This window comes from Lynx rufus, unplaced genomic scaffold (assembly GCF_022079265.1).
Source record: "Lynx rufus isolate CCGP_SWC_20201006 ecotype Redwood Valley unplaced genomic scaffold, mLynRuf1.p SCAF_23, whole genome shotgun sequence".
Taxonomy (NCBI): Eukaryota; Metazoa; Chordata; class Mammalia; order Carnivora; family Felidae; genus Lynx; species Lynx rufus.
Window position 1 is genome coordinate 5,132,548 of NW_025814838.1, and position 16,144 is coordinate 5,148,691.

General features: G+C 43.6%; 2 protein-coding genes across 10 annotated transcripts in view; one reads left to right on the top strand and one right to left on the bottom strand.

Moving 5' to 3' along the window:
- The window catches only part of ARHGAP17 (Rho GTPase activating protein 17), a 154,023-nt gene that overhangs the window by 34,484 nt on the left and 103,395 nt on the right, over positions 1–16,144 (top strand). The gene's annotated exons all lie outside the window — the stretch shown is intronic.
- LOC124518065 (leucine carboxyl methyltransferase 1-like) overlaps positions 1–16,144 on the bottom strand; it is a 34,388-nt gene that overhangs the window by 14,493 nt on the left and 3,751 nt on the right. For 3 of the 4 annotated variants that reach the window (XM_047087861.1, XM_047087858.1, XM_047087862.1), the window contains exons 2-3: positions 3,101–3,192; positions 568–689 (exon numbers count right to left, since the gene is read on the bottom strand). In XM_047087861.1, the coding sequence (XP_046943817.1) occupies positions 568–689; positions 3,101–3,192 (214 nt within the window). Of the gene's footprint in view, positions 1–567; positions 690–3,100; positions 3,193–9,638; positions 9,724–16,144 lie in introns of all 4 variants that reach the window. The other variant, XM_047087859.1, reaches the window with a different exon arrangement.

The window sequence follows — 16,144 nt, forward strand, 5'->3', positions numbered from 1 at the left end:
TCCAAGCTATACTGAAGACACCGCCACGACGACAGTAAAGTCTTTTGTTGTCGTCAAAACGGCAAATGCATGGGCCCCTGGTCTCAGCTACTCCACTGGCTGGCTCTTGCACACACGTAGAGAATGTATACAAGGATTTTCATCAGAAGCAAGGCACATATCTAGGGCCCTGGTGACATCACGTACGTGGCTGACAGTGGTGGCACAGCAGGTGCAAGCAGATGGGGACAGGGACGCGAGACAGGCAGTCACCGCATTCCTTTTGAATAGATTTCTAGCATTTAAAAAAATGTTTATTGACTTATTTTGAGAGAGAGATGGGGGAAGGGCAGAGAGAGAGGGAGAGTGAGAGAGTGACAGAATCCCAAGCAGCCTCTGTGCCGTCAGCACAGAGCCCAATGCGGGGCCTGAACCCACAAACCGAGAGATCATGACCTCAACCGCAGTCAAGGGTCGGGTGCTCAACCGACAGAGTCACCAAGGCGCCCCTGACATTTTTGAACCCGGTGGGAACCTTCACAAAAGTAAACAATTCGGGAAACAAGGGGGCGGTATTTTTAAATTTACCTTTAGTCTCCAGAAGGTGGTATCCATCCCAGCCCCAAGATTTAGAATCTGACAGTGACATTCTGTCTTCTGTAGAAATGCCTTTATAAGCTGACTGACGCCATGGACCCGAGCAAAATATCCTGAGAGAGAGACAGAGACAAGTCATGACTCAGTGATGATGGAAATAAGCCTTGCAAAGTTCACACCAGGAGGACAAAACACAACCCTTCTGCCCTTCTTCAGGGGTAGCGGTTTAGGTTATCCATAGACCTTAGGGGAGAAGTAACGACTTTAACATTCTCTTCCTTTTTTTTTTTTTTTAAAGCCATTTGAACCAAAATAAGCACAATCTATCCAATGGTTGGATCAACTGCATTAAGGAAAACGCAATGTCCCCTAATTCTACATATGAAAGAAAAATATTTTACATCAAAACATGGGATCTAAATGTCCCTCTTAGAAATGTGTTTTTTCCTGGCTAAGTGAAAGCTACTCTGAATTCTGCTGAAACTCAAAATTGGGAGACCGTCTGGAAAGTATTCTGGGGTCAGGAAATGGGGCAGATAAATGTCAAAGCAAAGACAGCCATATTTCTTATCATGCTCCCTTCATCTCCATCCTATGTGGGTTAGAGCCTCCATGTTTGTAAAACATCCCAGGCGGGGTTGGGGAGGGAGCGGTGCACAGGCAAATGGTGCCTAATAAACTGACTTGTTAAGCTCTGGCGTGGGAAGCTGGAACAGAGGAGACAAGAAATAAAAGAGGGTGAAAGGAAGATAAAATTGATCTGTGTTCTAAAGCCCTTCTGCTTACAGTATTACTATTTTAAGAACAAAATTTGAGTGGCATTTAGACACTTACTGCAATTTGACATAGGGATTTCATGTCTATGGATTCTACTAGTAAATAATTTGAGCTTGTCTTTTTACATGTCTCTTTTGGGGCGCCTGGGTGGCTCAGTCGGTAAAGCATCCGACTTTGACTCAGGTCATGATCTCACAGGCTGTGAGTTCGAGCCCCCCATCGGGCTCTGTGCTGACAGCTCAGAGCCTGAAGCCTGTTTCAGATTCTGTGTCTCTCTCTCTCTCTGACCTTCCCTTGTTCATGCTCTGTCTCTCTCTCTCTGTCTCAAAAATAAGTAAACGTTACATGTCTCTTCCATTTTACTTTTCTACTAAATCCTCTTTACCGTGGGTTACAGAGTATCACCCACAATGGACTGGACATTGGAAAAATTTTAAAAATGCTCCCCACACACTGTTTGGGAAGCACTCTCCTACTATGGGGCCCTAGTCTAGCGATGCCAACCCAGGGAGAGGAAGAAGGACGGAGGGCTGACCTGCTGCCCAGGGCCCCCAGCACCCAGGGCACCATGATGGGGCCCTGCCTCTGCAGCGTCTGTTAGGAAAGCGTCCTCAAGAGTGCGGGAGGGAGGCTTAAGGCCTCTTAGCCAGGCCTCGTCCAATCTTACTGATGCCTGGTTTCACCCTCAGCTCAAAGTAAGTACCATGTCCTTATTCTCAGGAAGCACCACTTTAAAATTTCTTTGCATTTCTCATTGAAACTACCCATAGGATCCATCTTTAGGGCCAAGATGCCCTGCACCCACAAGAACTATGGTCATTTGGCCAATTTCTCAATCTGGCTGAGACTAAGTCACCCACCTGTCTCAAATCCTTTCACTGCCTTGATAGAAATGACTTGTACAGCCTAACAGTGTTACTATCACTTTAATAAGGCCAAAAAAAGTAATTCCTTCCATGAACAGACAGTTCACACTAAAAGATATATAAATGGCTCTTAAACATATAAAATGATCTTGGGGCACCTGGGTGGCTCAGTGGGCTAAGCAAGTGTCCGACTCCTGATTTCAGCTCAGGTCATGATCTCACGGTTCAAGGCTTTGAGCCCCACATCGGGCTCTGTGCTGACAGCATGGAGCCTGCTTGGGATTCTCTCTCTCATTCTCTCATGCTCTCATTCTCTCTCTCTCTGCCCTCCCTGCTTGCAAGCAAGTGAACTCTCGCTCGCTCGCCTGCTCTCAAAATAAACATTTAAAAAATATATTAAAAAAATAATCCTAATGATCTTCAACTTCACCCAAAAATAAGAGGAATCTAAAATAAAATTACTGTAGGATACCATTAGATGAAAAGTTTCATAATACACTGTGTTGGTGAGGATGTTGGGAAATAAGCACTTTCATATACTACTGGAGAGAAGGAACACTGGAACTCTCATGTTAAGAATGAATCCCTATGTTATACTGCTGGCTTTGAAATGGAGAAGGGGCCATCTTCCATGGAATGTAGGTGGTTTCTAGAAGGTAGACAAGAAAAGGAAATGGACTCTCCCCTATGGTCTCCAAAAGAAACGGCCCTGATGACACTTTGATGTTAGCCTAGTAAGACCCATGTTTGACTTCTGACCTTCAGAACTGTAAGATAATAAATTTGTATTGTTAAAAAAAAAAAAAAAAAAAGAATGAATCCCTAAAACCCCAGGCCTCTCAGCTGATGAGGGAATAGTGAGAAGGGAGGGGGTCACTTGCCTCTGTTAATTTCGGGGGCCTTTCTCTCCTTAGACAGTCTTACCAAATGCTGGATGTAAGGGTCATGCCAGTAGCCAAGGCTCACTGCAAACCTGGAAGGGATAAAAAGGAGGCAGGTGAGTAGACGGCAGTAGATTCAGGTTCTCGGGAACCAGGTCAAGGAGGAAAACCATCTACTTCACAAGGCCAACATGCTCCCATTTAGCACTCCGTTACAAATGTAAACAGACTCAGCCATCCGCCGAGGTGCTCACTTACACTCCTCTCACCCTTCCCACGGCGGCCATGTGTCACCTCTCTTTATTCTGACTGCTAATTCCTTTCCCAGGACCCTGGAGAGCATATAACCTCACCTCATACCTCACCCAGAAGACGAGCAACCGTTTATTCACTCGGCAAACTCGCTGGCCAGAACTATTCAGACAACCCTACTCAACCAGAAGTTCTGGGTCCACAGGAAAGATCTAGAATTGTTTTGTCAAACTCGATAATGACTCCCTAAGTATTTCCTACAGCTCTGTCATTTCACGTCCCTTAAGGAGTAAAAGGGAAAACCAGGAACAAATAAACAGAACAGCTACAACCTAGAAAATTTTGCCGTTGTAGCTTACCCTCTCTGGCATGCACTACAACCTGGAAAATGCTACAGTAACCTAACCTCTCCCCAGGCCACACGACAGGGAATCAAAGCTCTAGTGTTCTAAGCCAGGGATCTGAAACCCCAACGACCACTTAAGGTCTTCTGGCAACCATGAGTGGAACCAGCCTTAGGACAAGGACATGTAATGGAAGAAACCTGGATCCTTAAGGCCGAGCCACTGTGGGCCTCACCCCGCTCTACCTCTCCACAGACATTTTGAGAGTTTCCAAATGTCTTTATCGCTTAAACCAAACGGAGTCAGGCTTCTGTTACCTGCTACACCCTGAAGCATCCTAAGTGATATCCTGAGTATATGAGCTCATTTCCATGTTTCTTGATGAACAAGCGGAGAGGAGAAGGGGTGAGTGACTGTTACCCAGCTAGAGTCTGAGCTCCCAGAGGCAGATATTATATCTTCTCTTTACGTCCACTGACAAGGCTTACTGCTGCCTTGACTGTGGTCGGTGCTAATCCTGTACAAACCTATCCCCCCCAGTCTCTCTCATGTCCACGTTCACACATCCACACACACACACACACACACACACACACACACACACACACACACACATAAGGAAGCACATACTTTTGGCTTCTCGAGGCAGCAAGTCAGCACAGAAATGCACAAAGTACTCATTAAGGGACACGATTTGCTACGGGCCCAGACTGTCCAAGTTTTACAAGGGTGAACAGGCTCAGCTGTCTAAAACGGTGCTTTCCAAACGATGAATTATGACCCATCCGTATAATAAAATCAGTGTAGTAGTTTGCAAGTCTTCATCTGTGAAAATGCAGTCGAATAGAGTGAAATAGACAATATCAGTATGCGTTCCACACTGTAAGAGTTAAGACGGTTTTGTGAAGCTTTTGTTGAAGTGGGTGTTTGGGGTAAAATGCAATGAAAAGTCTGTTCCCCGAACACACAAAATCGACTCTGAAACACAGAGAACAAGGTGGTGGTTGCCAGAGGGGGCGGGGGGATGGACAAATAGGCAAAGAGGGCTTAAGAGGTACAAACTTCCAGTCATATAAGTAACGCACAAAGATGAAAAGTGGAATATAGGGAATCCAGTCAATAATACTGTTATAACAGTATGGTGACAGATGTGACGACACCTAACCGTGGTGAGTGCTGAGTAATATGTAGATTTGTCAAATCACTCTGTCGCACGCCTGAAATTAACGTAACATTGTATGTCGACTATACTTCAATAAGTAAAAAAAGAGAGAAGATGCTGTTCTCACTGTTGGCAGATTTGAGGAGCCCCGGCCTCAAAGGAATCACCTAGTGCCATCTAGTGGTAAAGGCCGTATCTGCAGTCCAAGAACCACAGACTAGTGATGCGAACATCAAACATGGACCTAAGGGTTGGAGGCGGCCTTGGAACTGACCTGGTCAACCCTGACATCCGATGCCAGAATCCTTCAACAACACCAAGCCACTGCCTGACTATGCACCACAAAGAAGGCACTCACTCCAATGCCCAGCAGCCCTACCTGCTGAAAAGCTGATCGAGTTGCCCCCCTCCGCAAGCTCTGCGTTGGACTTACTACCGCCCTCCTCTAGATGACAAGGAGCAGTTTCCCCTCCTCTCAACTGTATCCTCTGTCAAGTTAATACTGTTGATTCAATCAAGCCATCTTTGGTGAGGGTCTGCTAAGTGCCAGCCATTGGGGATACAGTAGTGAACCAGACACAAAGAGAAGGAAGGGCTTGTGACAGATGAAGGACAACAGCATGGAGGACGGATGGACCTACGTTAGAGAATGTGAGGGGAAAGCCTCTCTGAAAAGGGAATGGGCTGAGTTGGGTCCTTACAGAACTGGAGAAAGCTGTGCAAAAGGCGTTCTAGACAGGAGGAAGAGCAGACAGAAATGCTCTGGACAGGAACCGCCTTGGAATGTTCCAGTAACAAAGTCGGTAGGGAGGCTGGAGAACAGCGGAGAAACAGGAGAAACTAGAGAGGCGGGTGGTGGGAGCCAGGGAGAGACCTCTGCAGCCACGTGCAGCGGCCCCAAACCACGGCGAGGTGCACAAACGTAACAGGTGGGGACAGAACACAAACGTATCCGGTCACGAGTCCTTACGACTCCCACTTCCTAATGTTTCCAACACGCGTCTCCTTCCGGTCTCCAGATCTAGAAGACTGCCAGTGGTTTCTGGGAGGAAAAGGATGTCACTGATCTGCCCTTCAGAGTGGCTAACATAAGAAGATTTACAGAGCACTGCTAAGAAGAGTAAGGGTCAAAGAACTAGCAGGCACTGCTGATGGGGAGTTCCAAAAGGAGATGGGCAACCTGTTTCAGAGCTCAGAATTCTGTCACCCCTGGGAGCCCAGCTGAACATGGTGGATCCACACAAGGAAACACTAACCGGTCATCTCAGACATGAACTAGAAGGATCAGACATGCCAAGATGTTCAAGACACCGTGAAGGGAAAAATGTTAGGCCAAAAACCTATGTAGCCAACGTGCCCGTGAACACGTGTATGTGCGTATGTGCGTATCTACAGACAAGGACTAGGGAACTGGCGATTTCTGGTGTGTGTGTTTGTGTGTGTGTGTGTGTGTGTGTGTGTGTGTGTGTGTGTGTGTTTTAATTTATCTCTATGTTTTAAACTTTTTCTCCATGAACTATATGCCATATTCCATCTAAGACATTATCAATTATAAGACTGAAAAAAGAAAGAAGAAACACTGCCAGCTAGTTAGCTTAATGTTTTTCTTATTGCTTACAATTTTAATTTTGTGCTTGTTGGAAAAAGCCCGTTTACTTGTTTCTTTTTTTTTTTTTTTAATTTTTTTTTTTTTCAACGTTTATTTATTTTTGGGACAGAGAGAGACACAGCATGAACGGGGTAGGGGCAGAAAGAGAGGGAGACACAGAATCGGAAACAGGCTCCAGGCTCTGAGCCATCAGCCCAGAGCCTGATGCGGGGCTCGAACTCACGGACCGTGAGATCGTGACCTGGCTGAAGTCGGACGCTTAACCGACTGCGCCACCCAGGCGCCCCTCTTTTTTTTTTTTTTTTAAACGTTTATTTATTTTTGGGACAGAGAGAGACAGAGCATGAACGGGGGAGGGGCAGAGAGAGAGGGAGACAGAATCGGAAACAGGCTCCAGGCTCTGAGCCATCAGCCCAGAGCCTGACGCGGGGCTCAAACTCACGGACCGCGAGATCGTGACCTGGCTGAAGTCGGACGCTTAACCGACTGCGCCACCCAGGCGCCCCACTTGTTTCTTTAATTAGTTTTCAAGTAGGCTCTGTGTGCAACATGGGGCTTAAACTCACAACCACATCCAGAGTTGCATGCTCTGTTGACTGAGCCGCCAGACGCTCCTGCAAAAGCCCTTTTGTGCTTATTTAAACGGATTGAAAGGAAATGGATGAATGCAATAAGAGGGTTAAGTCTTCCCTTTTGGGGTATCTGTGAGTTTCCACACAATATTGACCTTCGGGCCGCCAAGGGCATTGGTAAGGCTGCATCCCCAAGAGATCACCATCATCCTCTCCAAGATTTCCTTCCACGCTACCGACCGTCCAGGTGCAGGTTTTTTACTGAGCCTTTCTCGATCTCATCAGGAGGTATCAATGGATGGTTCTCCAACAGCATCAGGATTTGTGCTCCTTCTGCAAATGGCCCTTAAAAGGCACGTGGACAGAAGCACCCAAGAGCTGACGGTGTAGTCATCCGGCCATGCCACAAGCAACAATGACCACATCCACTTGCACAGGTAATGACAACTCTAACACGGCTTGGCAGTGACCGCGGGACACATCGAGAATAAATCACAGCTGATGGCAAAGACGTAAGAACGTGTGTCACAGCATGGATCAAATACAGTATTGCCTTCACCACATGAGCAACAGTAAGCTTAGATATCATAAGCAAACATAAGAGGCAAATATTAAGCGATGAAAAGTACCTGTGACATCACAGAGTAACATCCTTAAAACATAAAGAACTTACAAATCAGTAAGGAAAAAAATCCTAATATCCCAGAAGAAAGGCCAAAAATGGGCAGTTCACCAAAGAGCCAAGTGACCACTGAATATACAAAATAAAGAAACCCAAAAATGCAAAATGAAAGCAGAAACAGCAAGCAGTAAATCTGCTATCAAATCAGCAACAAAACTGTTTAATAGAACCCGGCTTTGGTGAGGATGAGAAAGAGGGTCACTGCCATGCCACGAGGCACTTCGGCTGCTGGTACTCAAAGCTGAAGAGTTATATTTACGCGATGACCAAGCAATCCCACTTCTAGGATTTTACCCTAAGGAAATAGTCAAGAATGAACACAAAAAGGTTTCGGTAAGAACACTGAACCTGGGGTTACGCTATCAGGTGAACAAAGCAAGCTACAAAACTCTATGTACAGAATGTTCCCAATTCTGTTAGATGAATGCGTACATTCACGTACACGTGAATATACATACATGTACAGTATACATATCGAGACTTCCCAGAGTAGGCACCAAAAGGTGAACAGTGGTCGCCTCTACACTGACGCTGTGCACCTAGTGCTGCTGTCTGTCTGTCCCCACCACAGTCCTCTGTTGCCCAAACCCAGAAAATATCCCCTCTCTTTGTGTATCCTGACTTTGTTTAAAACCCAAAGCATCAAAAATCTCAGATTTGGGAAGACCTATTTCGCAGTCTTCGGTCAATCCCTATTGCTTTTGAAATTTTCATGACATTCACATACCACCTGTTCAGTGTAACATTTCTTTAAATCAACTCGCTTTTTTTTAGTACTGGGGTCTGACGTGCTACCTGGGATTTTCTTCTAACACACGCTATAATAAATACCTAACTATTAAAATTTCAAACATCTGTGTGCCACCTAGTCATTTCACATTCCTTCCGTGGGAAACACTGATCTGGGCCTACCGCCTACTCACTCGAGAGCATTTACTGACTCTGCCCTATAGGCATGAGTACCACCTGCAACAGGAAAGGGGTGACATGCTCTCCGCCAGGGATTTCTTCATCTGAAGGAAAGGGCAGGGGCCCTCTGCGCTCTCCCAGCCAGTGAGGATCAAGGCCAGGTTCATTTTACTTCTATCAACACTCCTGAGAGCTGACTACAATGCCAGGCATCATTCCAAATGCTTGACCAATAGGAACGGAACGCCTACAACCCTCATAATGACCCCCCATGGAAGGCACTGCTTTACAGACTGAGGTGAAGGTCGGTCCCTCAAGCTGCAGAACCCTGTAGAAAATTTCATTCTAGGGGTGCCTGGGTGGCTCAGTCAGTTAAGCGGCCGACTTCGGCTCAGGTCATGATCTCACGGTCCATGAGTTCGAGCTCCGCATTGGGCTCTGTGCTGAGAGCTCAGAGCCTGGAGCCTGTTTCAGATTCTGTGCCTCCTTCTCTCTCTGACCCTCCCCTGTTCATGCTCTGTCTGTCTCTGTCTCAAAAATAAATAAACATTAAAAAAATTAAAAAAAAAAAAGAAAATTTCATTCTATTGCTTTTCAAACCTATTTACCCACCTGGATTTGGATCCCTCCCCCGACACTTCAGTTGCTTAAATGATATCTGTGTGCATGTGTATGTGTGTATGTGTGTGTTTACGTGGTCATGTGTGTGTATATATGTACACACACACACACATATATATGTACATTAAACATATATATGTAATGTATGCACACATACACATACAATTGCAAAAATCAATCCGATACTCTTAGCATCAACTTTTAAGTTTGAAATTTGAACTACATACTGCATACTAGCCTAAGATACTGCTCTACCTCTTATTGTTAATTTTATTGTTCTTTCTTTTAGTCTCTTTTTTGTTTGTTTGTTTCTATTTCTTGGTAGTTTTATTCTTGGTTATAAATGGAAGGCAGGAAGCAAAGTCTTAAGGGCAACAGACTTTGTACCTAAACAGACTTTCAGTTTGTTTCCTTTCTTGTGAGCTCTGTTGCTTTCTTAAGTAGATCCGCAAGGCCTTAAGTGTTGAATCACCTAAAAAAAAACAAAACAAAACTGAGCCTCAATTAACTCACACGCTATCGTTTCTTCCCAACAGAAGCTACTGGTATTGCCTTTTGGCTTCAGCTAACACCCAATTACTTTACAAGGATTAATATGTCCTAAAATCTACTGCCTCTACTGTAAGTACTCATTGACTAGTGGGCAAGGCATTTATGAAAAAGGAACCAACATTCACAAGAAGGTGAGTTAAGTAGAAGTCAATCAGAAAGTTCCCATGGTACAATGTCTCATATCTGACTTAAACAAACAAAAAACCCAGTTAATACAGAATATAGTAACAGGATGTCATGGGCCTGAATGATGCTAAAGTTCTTTTGGAAAAAATAAAACATTTAAGCACATGTAGTCTGAATATTTTCTCCCAGTCTATCTTGCCTGTTCATTTTCTCAGTGCATCCATTTTTCCTTTGTAACTAGTGCTTTTTTTGGTTCTATATACAAAACGTTTGCCTACCTCAAGATTGTCAACATATGCTCTCATGGTTTCATATAAAAGATTTATGGTTCTAGCTTTTATATTTCAGTTTATGATCCATCCCAAATTAATGTGTACAGAACGAGGTAGGGGCTAAGGCCCATTTTGTTTCCACTTGAATATCCACTTTACCCAGAATTATTCATTAAAAAGACGTCCCTTTCGCCCACTGAATTGGCTTGACAATCTAGGTGAAGATCAACCAACAGTACTTGTGTTTGGTCTATTTCTTGGACTCTTTATTCTGTTTCACTGATCTATCTTTATGCCAAAGACTTTGATTGCTGTGGCTTTACTGCAAGTCTTCAAATTAAGCAGTATTAAGCAGTTTAAGTTCTTCAAATCTGCTCTTCGTTTGAAGACTTTTTTGGCTATTCAAGACCCTTCACGTTTCCATATACATTTTCGAAACAATCTGTTAATTTCTTCTAAAAAAAAAAAGATGGCTAGCATTTTGACAGTGATTGCACTGATTCCACGGATCAAGTCAGGGAGAACAGGAATCTCAAAACATCAAATCTTCCAGTGCATGAACAAAGCGTATCTCCCATTTATTTCAGTCTTCTTGAATTCCTCTCAACAGTGTTTTACGGTTTTCTGTGTAAAGTTGTTTTGCGTCTTTCCTTATATTTATTCCTACGCACTTTAGGTTTTTGGATGCTATTGTCAATATTTTCAATTTTAATTTTCCTACCCATGTATGTATACGTACAATATATCTATCTGACAAAGAATTCCTATCCAGAATATATAATAAACTCCAATGAGTCAAAACCAAAACCCATTAACAACAAAAATGGGCAAAAGACTTCAACAGACAGTTCACAAAAGATGTAGGAATGTCCAATAAACACACAAAAAGATGCCTAAGATCATTAGTCACCAGGGAAATGCAATTTAAAACCATAATGAGATGCTCTTTCACCCTCACTGACAATACAGAATGTTAACAAGGATGTTGAGCAACTGGAGTTTCAATACATTGCTGGTGGGAAGTGTAAAGTGATAAACCACTTTGGAAATTAGTCTAGCAGTTAAATATATACCCACCCTGTGACTAAGCAATTCTATTCCTAGACATTTATTTGAGAGAAATTGAAGACCTGTATAAGAATGTCCCTTGTAGCCTATTCACAATGACCAAAAACTTCGATACAACTCAAATGTCCTATCATTGGAGAACACACGAACAAATCATGGTGTATTCATAGATGTATAGGAACAAACTACTTTAAACTGACAAAGACTCTTTCCTTGACCAAACTCTAGCCAGGTTCCTCGAGCCCTCTTCTCAACTAGGCTTCAACCTTGACTTACTGTATAGAGACTCAAACAAACACTAATGTAGACTTTAACAGCTCAAGGCTCCACCCCTAGGATGATTCCGGTACCCCTTAGTGCCTGCCCAAGAAAACTCAAGGCTGCCGAAAGCATCCACTGTTTATTCTAGCCAACACTGAAAGATCAGGTCCCTGTCTCCCAGTGAGCAAATCCAGGTGGTTTCACATGAACCAATACCTTTTCTGGCTTTTGTAATTTTTTACTTCTGATTTTATTCACCCCCAACTTTACTCCCTCATTCTCTCTTTAAAATCTCCTCTGTACAAACTGAAGTTGAGTTTCATTCACTCTGGACTCTTTTCCTTATTGGAATAGTTAATTACTGATTAAACTCTGTCCTCATCACGTGAACTAGTATCTAGCTTTATCTTTAAAAAATTTTTTTTAATGTTTATTTATTTTGAGAGACTGTGTGTGTGCGTGGATGCACACGCAGAGGAGGAGCAGGGGGTGGGGGAGACAGAGAGAGAGAGAGAGAGAGAGAGAGAGAGAGAGAATCCTAAGCAGGCTCTGCACTGTCAATGCAGAGCCAGACATGGGGCTCAATCCCACAAAACGTGAGATCATGTCCTGATCTGGAATCAAGAGTCAGATGCTCAAGTGACCAAGCCACCCAGGCGCCCCTGGCTTTATCTTTGATAACGCAGACAACATGGATGAATCTCAAGGAACACAGTTGAGTGAAAGAAGACAAAATAATACATACTGTATGACCCCATTTCTATGACATTCGAAAACAGGCAGATCTAATCTACCACAGATTTCGAAACCAGAAAATGACTGGTGAGGGTAAGGAGACTAATTAGAAACATATAACAAGGGAAGTCTCTAGAGTTTCAGATATATTTTATATCTTGTTTTGGGCGGCGGTACATAGATATACCGTTGACTCTTGAACAACACAGGGGTTGGGGTGTCAACCTCCTGTGCAATCAAAACTTTGAGTATAACTTTCGATTCCCCAAAAACTTAACTACAAATTGACTACTGTTGACCAGAAGTCTTAACAGTTGGTTAACATGTATTTTGTACGTTAGATATATTATATATTGTATTCTTTCAATAAAGTAGGCTAAAGAAAATATTAAGAGGGGCACCTGGGTGGCTCAGTTGGTTAGGTGTCTGACTTTAGCTCAGGTCACGATCTCATAGTTCATGGATACGAGCCCTGCATTGGGCATTCTGCGGTCAGTGCAGAACCCACTTTGGATCCTCTTTCTCCCTCTCTCTGCCTCTCCCTTGCTCGTGCACGCGCGCGCTCACTCTCTCTCAAAAATCAATAAGCACTAAAAAAAAGAAAATATTAAGAAAATCATAAAGAAAATACGTTTAGAGTACTGTACTGCATTTATCAAAAAAGCCACATATAAGTGCAGTTCAAACCCATGTTGTTCAAGAGTCAACCACATACACTTGTTAAGACTCATCAAACTGAACACTAAAGACCTGAGCATTTTATTTTATAAATCATCACCCTCTCACCCCTGCTCTCCCACCTCCATTTTCTTCCTTCCCCTCTCCCTCTGTCTCTTAAGAATACCTGGGGAAATTCTGAAGAACAAGAAAGATGAGCGATATAGCTGACCCTCCGATGGGGGATATTCCCCATTCAATATCCACTTACCCCTTCCTCCTTACCCCCATTTTGTTTGAGGTATCAATCTGCCCCGTGAGAAATTCTCCCCTCCCACACTTTCTTGCAGCTAGGGGTGAGGTCACCTGCCCAATTCTGGCCAATGAGAAGTATGTAGAAGTCTACAGGGTGGGACTCCCTGAAAACCTATTGTTTTCACAGACTCAAACACATGCTTTCGTTAGTATCGCTTTCTTTTCTTTCTTCCTGGAGTACAGCTGCTCAAATGAACTAAGGAGATTGTGCTAGTCCCTGATACAACCCTGTTTTACCCCAAGCTAGAGGAGCTCTTGGCAAGTCACGACTAACACTTCGTAAGTCAAAACATTTAGGCATCGAAATGAAAAAAGGAATTCCGACTGGAAGTCAAGAATGATCTATGCATTGCTGTGCTAAAGTATACATAAGAATTTAGTATTTAAGTGATATTTCAAATCAATGGAGGATACAGACCATCAACGGACAGTGTAGGAACAAAACCTGCTAACTTATAACATACAAAATTATAAAGATAGATGAATGCTCTAAGCAATAGAAGCCCAAACCATACAAGTGCTAAAAGAAAAGGCAGTGATTGAAAACGGTCTCATAAAACGTTACCCAAAAGCCCCAAGCCATAAAGTTAGACTGTCAGATTTGGCACCATAAAGATTCAGAATTTCTGCATCATGAAATGTACGGTACAAGATAATCTTAAAGACAAGCAACAGTTTGAGAGAAAATAATGGAACACATACGTAGGCAAAGGACTACTACCATACATATGACAAGTTCTTACAAACCAATAAAAACATAAATGAAACAAAAAACCAAAAACCCAGTTAGGAAAATGATAAGGAGAAAGGCGTCATGTAAAAAAATATCAGAGATAGTGAAGAACTAAAAATGCTCAGTCTTAGGACGCCAGGGTGGCTCAGGCGGTTGAACGTCTGGCTTCGCCTCAGGTCATGATCTCACAGTTTGTGAATTCGAGCCCCGCGTCAGGCTCTGTGCTAATAGCACAGGGCCTGCTTCGGATCCTCTCTCTCCCTCTCTCTGCCCCTTCCCCGCTTACTCTCTCTCTCTCTCTCAAAAATAAACATACATTTTTTTTTAATAAAAATACTCAGTCTTACTAGTGAGTATAATAAAAGTTTTTTAAATAAAATAAAAATTTTTAAGAGGTATTATCCACCTGCCAGCTGACAAACAATTTAAGAGACTGAGAATATTCTGTATTTAGCATCTCTTTTACCATGAGAACAGAAACGGACACAACCTCTTTCGAGGACCACTTTGCAAAGGATTCTCCCCTGAAATCCATCTCACTGGAAAACTGAAACGCACATGCAAAGATGTTTATCACAGCCCCGTTTTAATAGCAAAATCATAGCTACCCAAATGAACAGAAGAACAGTCACATAAACTAAAACCACATTGTAGAATACTGTTCAGCAATTACAACAACAAAAAAAATGGAGACAAAAACTTATATGTACAGTATATTCAAATTAGACTAACGAGTTGGGGAAAAGTACTCACTTTTGCCCTTTAACAAATTAACCATTAGGGGGCACCTGGCTGGCTCAAACAGTATGTCATTCTTGATCTCAGGGTTGTGAGTTTGAGCTCCACGTTGGGTGTAGAGACCACTTAAAAACAAAATCATGGGGGTGGGGGGGGGAATCTGGGTGGCTCAGTCAGTTAAGCATCTGACTCTTGGTATCAGCTCAGCTCATGATCTCACATTTTGTGAGATCAAGCCCCGCATCAGGCTCTGCACTGACAGAGTGGAGCCTGCTTGGGATTCTTTCCTTCCCCCTCTCGCTCTGCCACCCTCCTTAACCCCGCGTGCACACACTCGCTCGCTCGCGCACGCTCTCTCTCAAAATAAATAAGCATTAAAAAAATAACAAAAAATAAATAAATAAAGTCTTAGGGGCACATAAGTGGCTCCGTTGGTTAAGCGCTTGGCTCTTGATTTTGGCTCAGGTCACGATCTCATGGTTTGTGGGACCGAGCCCCACACTGGGCTCCACGTAGATGGCATGGAGGCTTTCTCGCCCTCTCTCTCTCTGCTCCTCCACCTCCCCCCTCAAAAATAAATAAGCATCAATAATAATAATAATGTTTAAAAAATTAAAAAATCTTAAAAACATAATCATTTAAAAAAATTAGTATTCTAGATTTGAAATCATTGTTTTTCATAGATATTTTCCAAAATTTAATTTGTTCCTCTTTTGAAAACATGAGGAGAGGGTTGCAGAAAATCCACGATTTACGGGACCTTCCTGATGGGCAAGTTGGGCAGCTAATTTATCCTCACCAGAATATTCTAATTCTAAAGTGACACATCTTCTCTGAGGATGGAAAGCAGCAGCCCCCACCTTCAAATATCCAGATCAATCTCTCAAGCGCTGCTCTCTGGGCACGGCTGCAAAGATGCAACCCGTGTGCTGGAAAGGCCTAGGCCCTTGGGAAAATGCCGCCTCTCCAGGAAGGTGATCCTGTGACCCACCTGCACCTCAAGGGGGACATTTTTGGATTCGGTTGAAATCAGATTAACTTCTGTAATTTTTACAACAGGATTTCAGTCTTACAGCCCCTGGCCTGGTATCTAAAACAGACAGACCACTCAAATCCAGTGAAACAGGACAGCAGAATGTTGAGACCTCATCAGGAAGTGCAACCCTGAGCATCGGCATTCAGTTCCTTGTCACTTTGCCGCCTGAGAAATGGGTCTAGCAGGCACGTGGCTAAGGCAGACACAGTCATTCCCCGCACCTTTCTTCTCGCGGGGGCAGACAAACGTTCAACACTACGCCTACGCCGCAGCCGGACTGACCACCGGCAAGGACACGCACAGAGAACACGGAAGGGGCTGGGCCTGGTCTGCAGGTGTCAGGGGCCTCCTGGTGGGAGCCGCATCTGAGATGAGCCAGAGGGCTTGGCTTCGTCTTGCA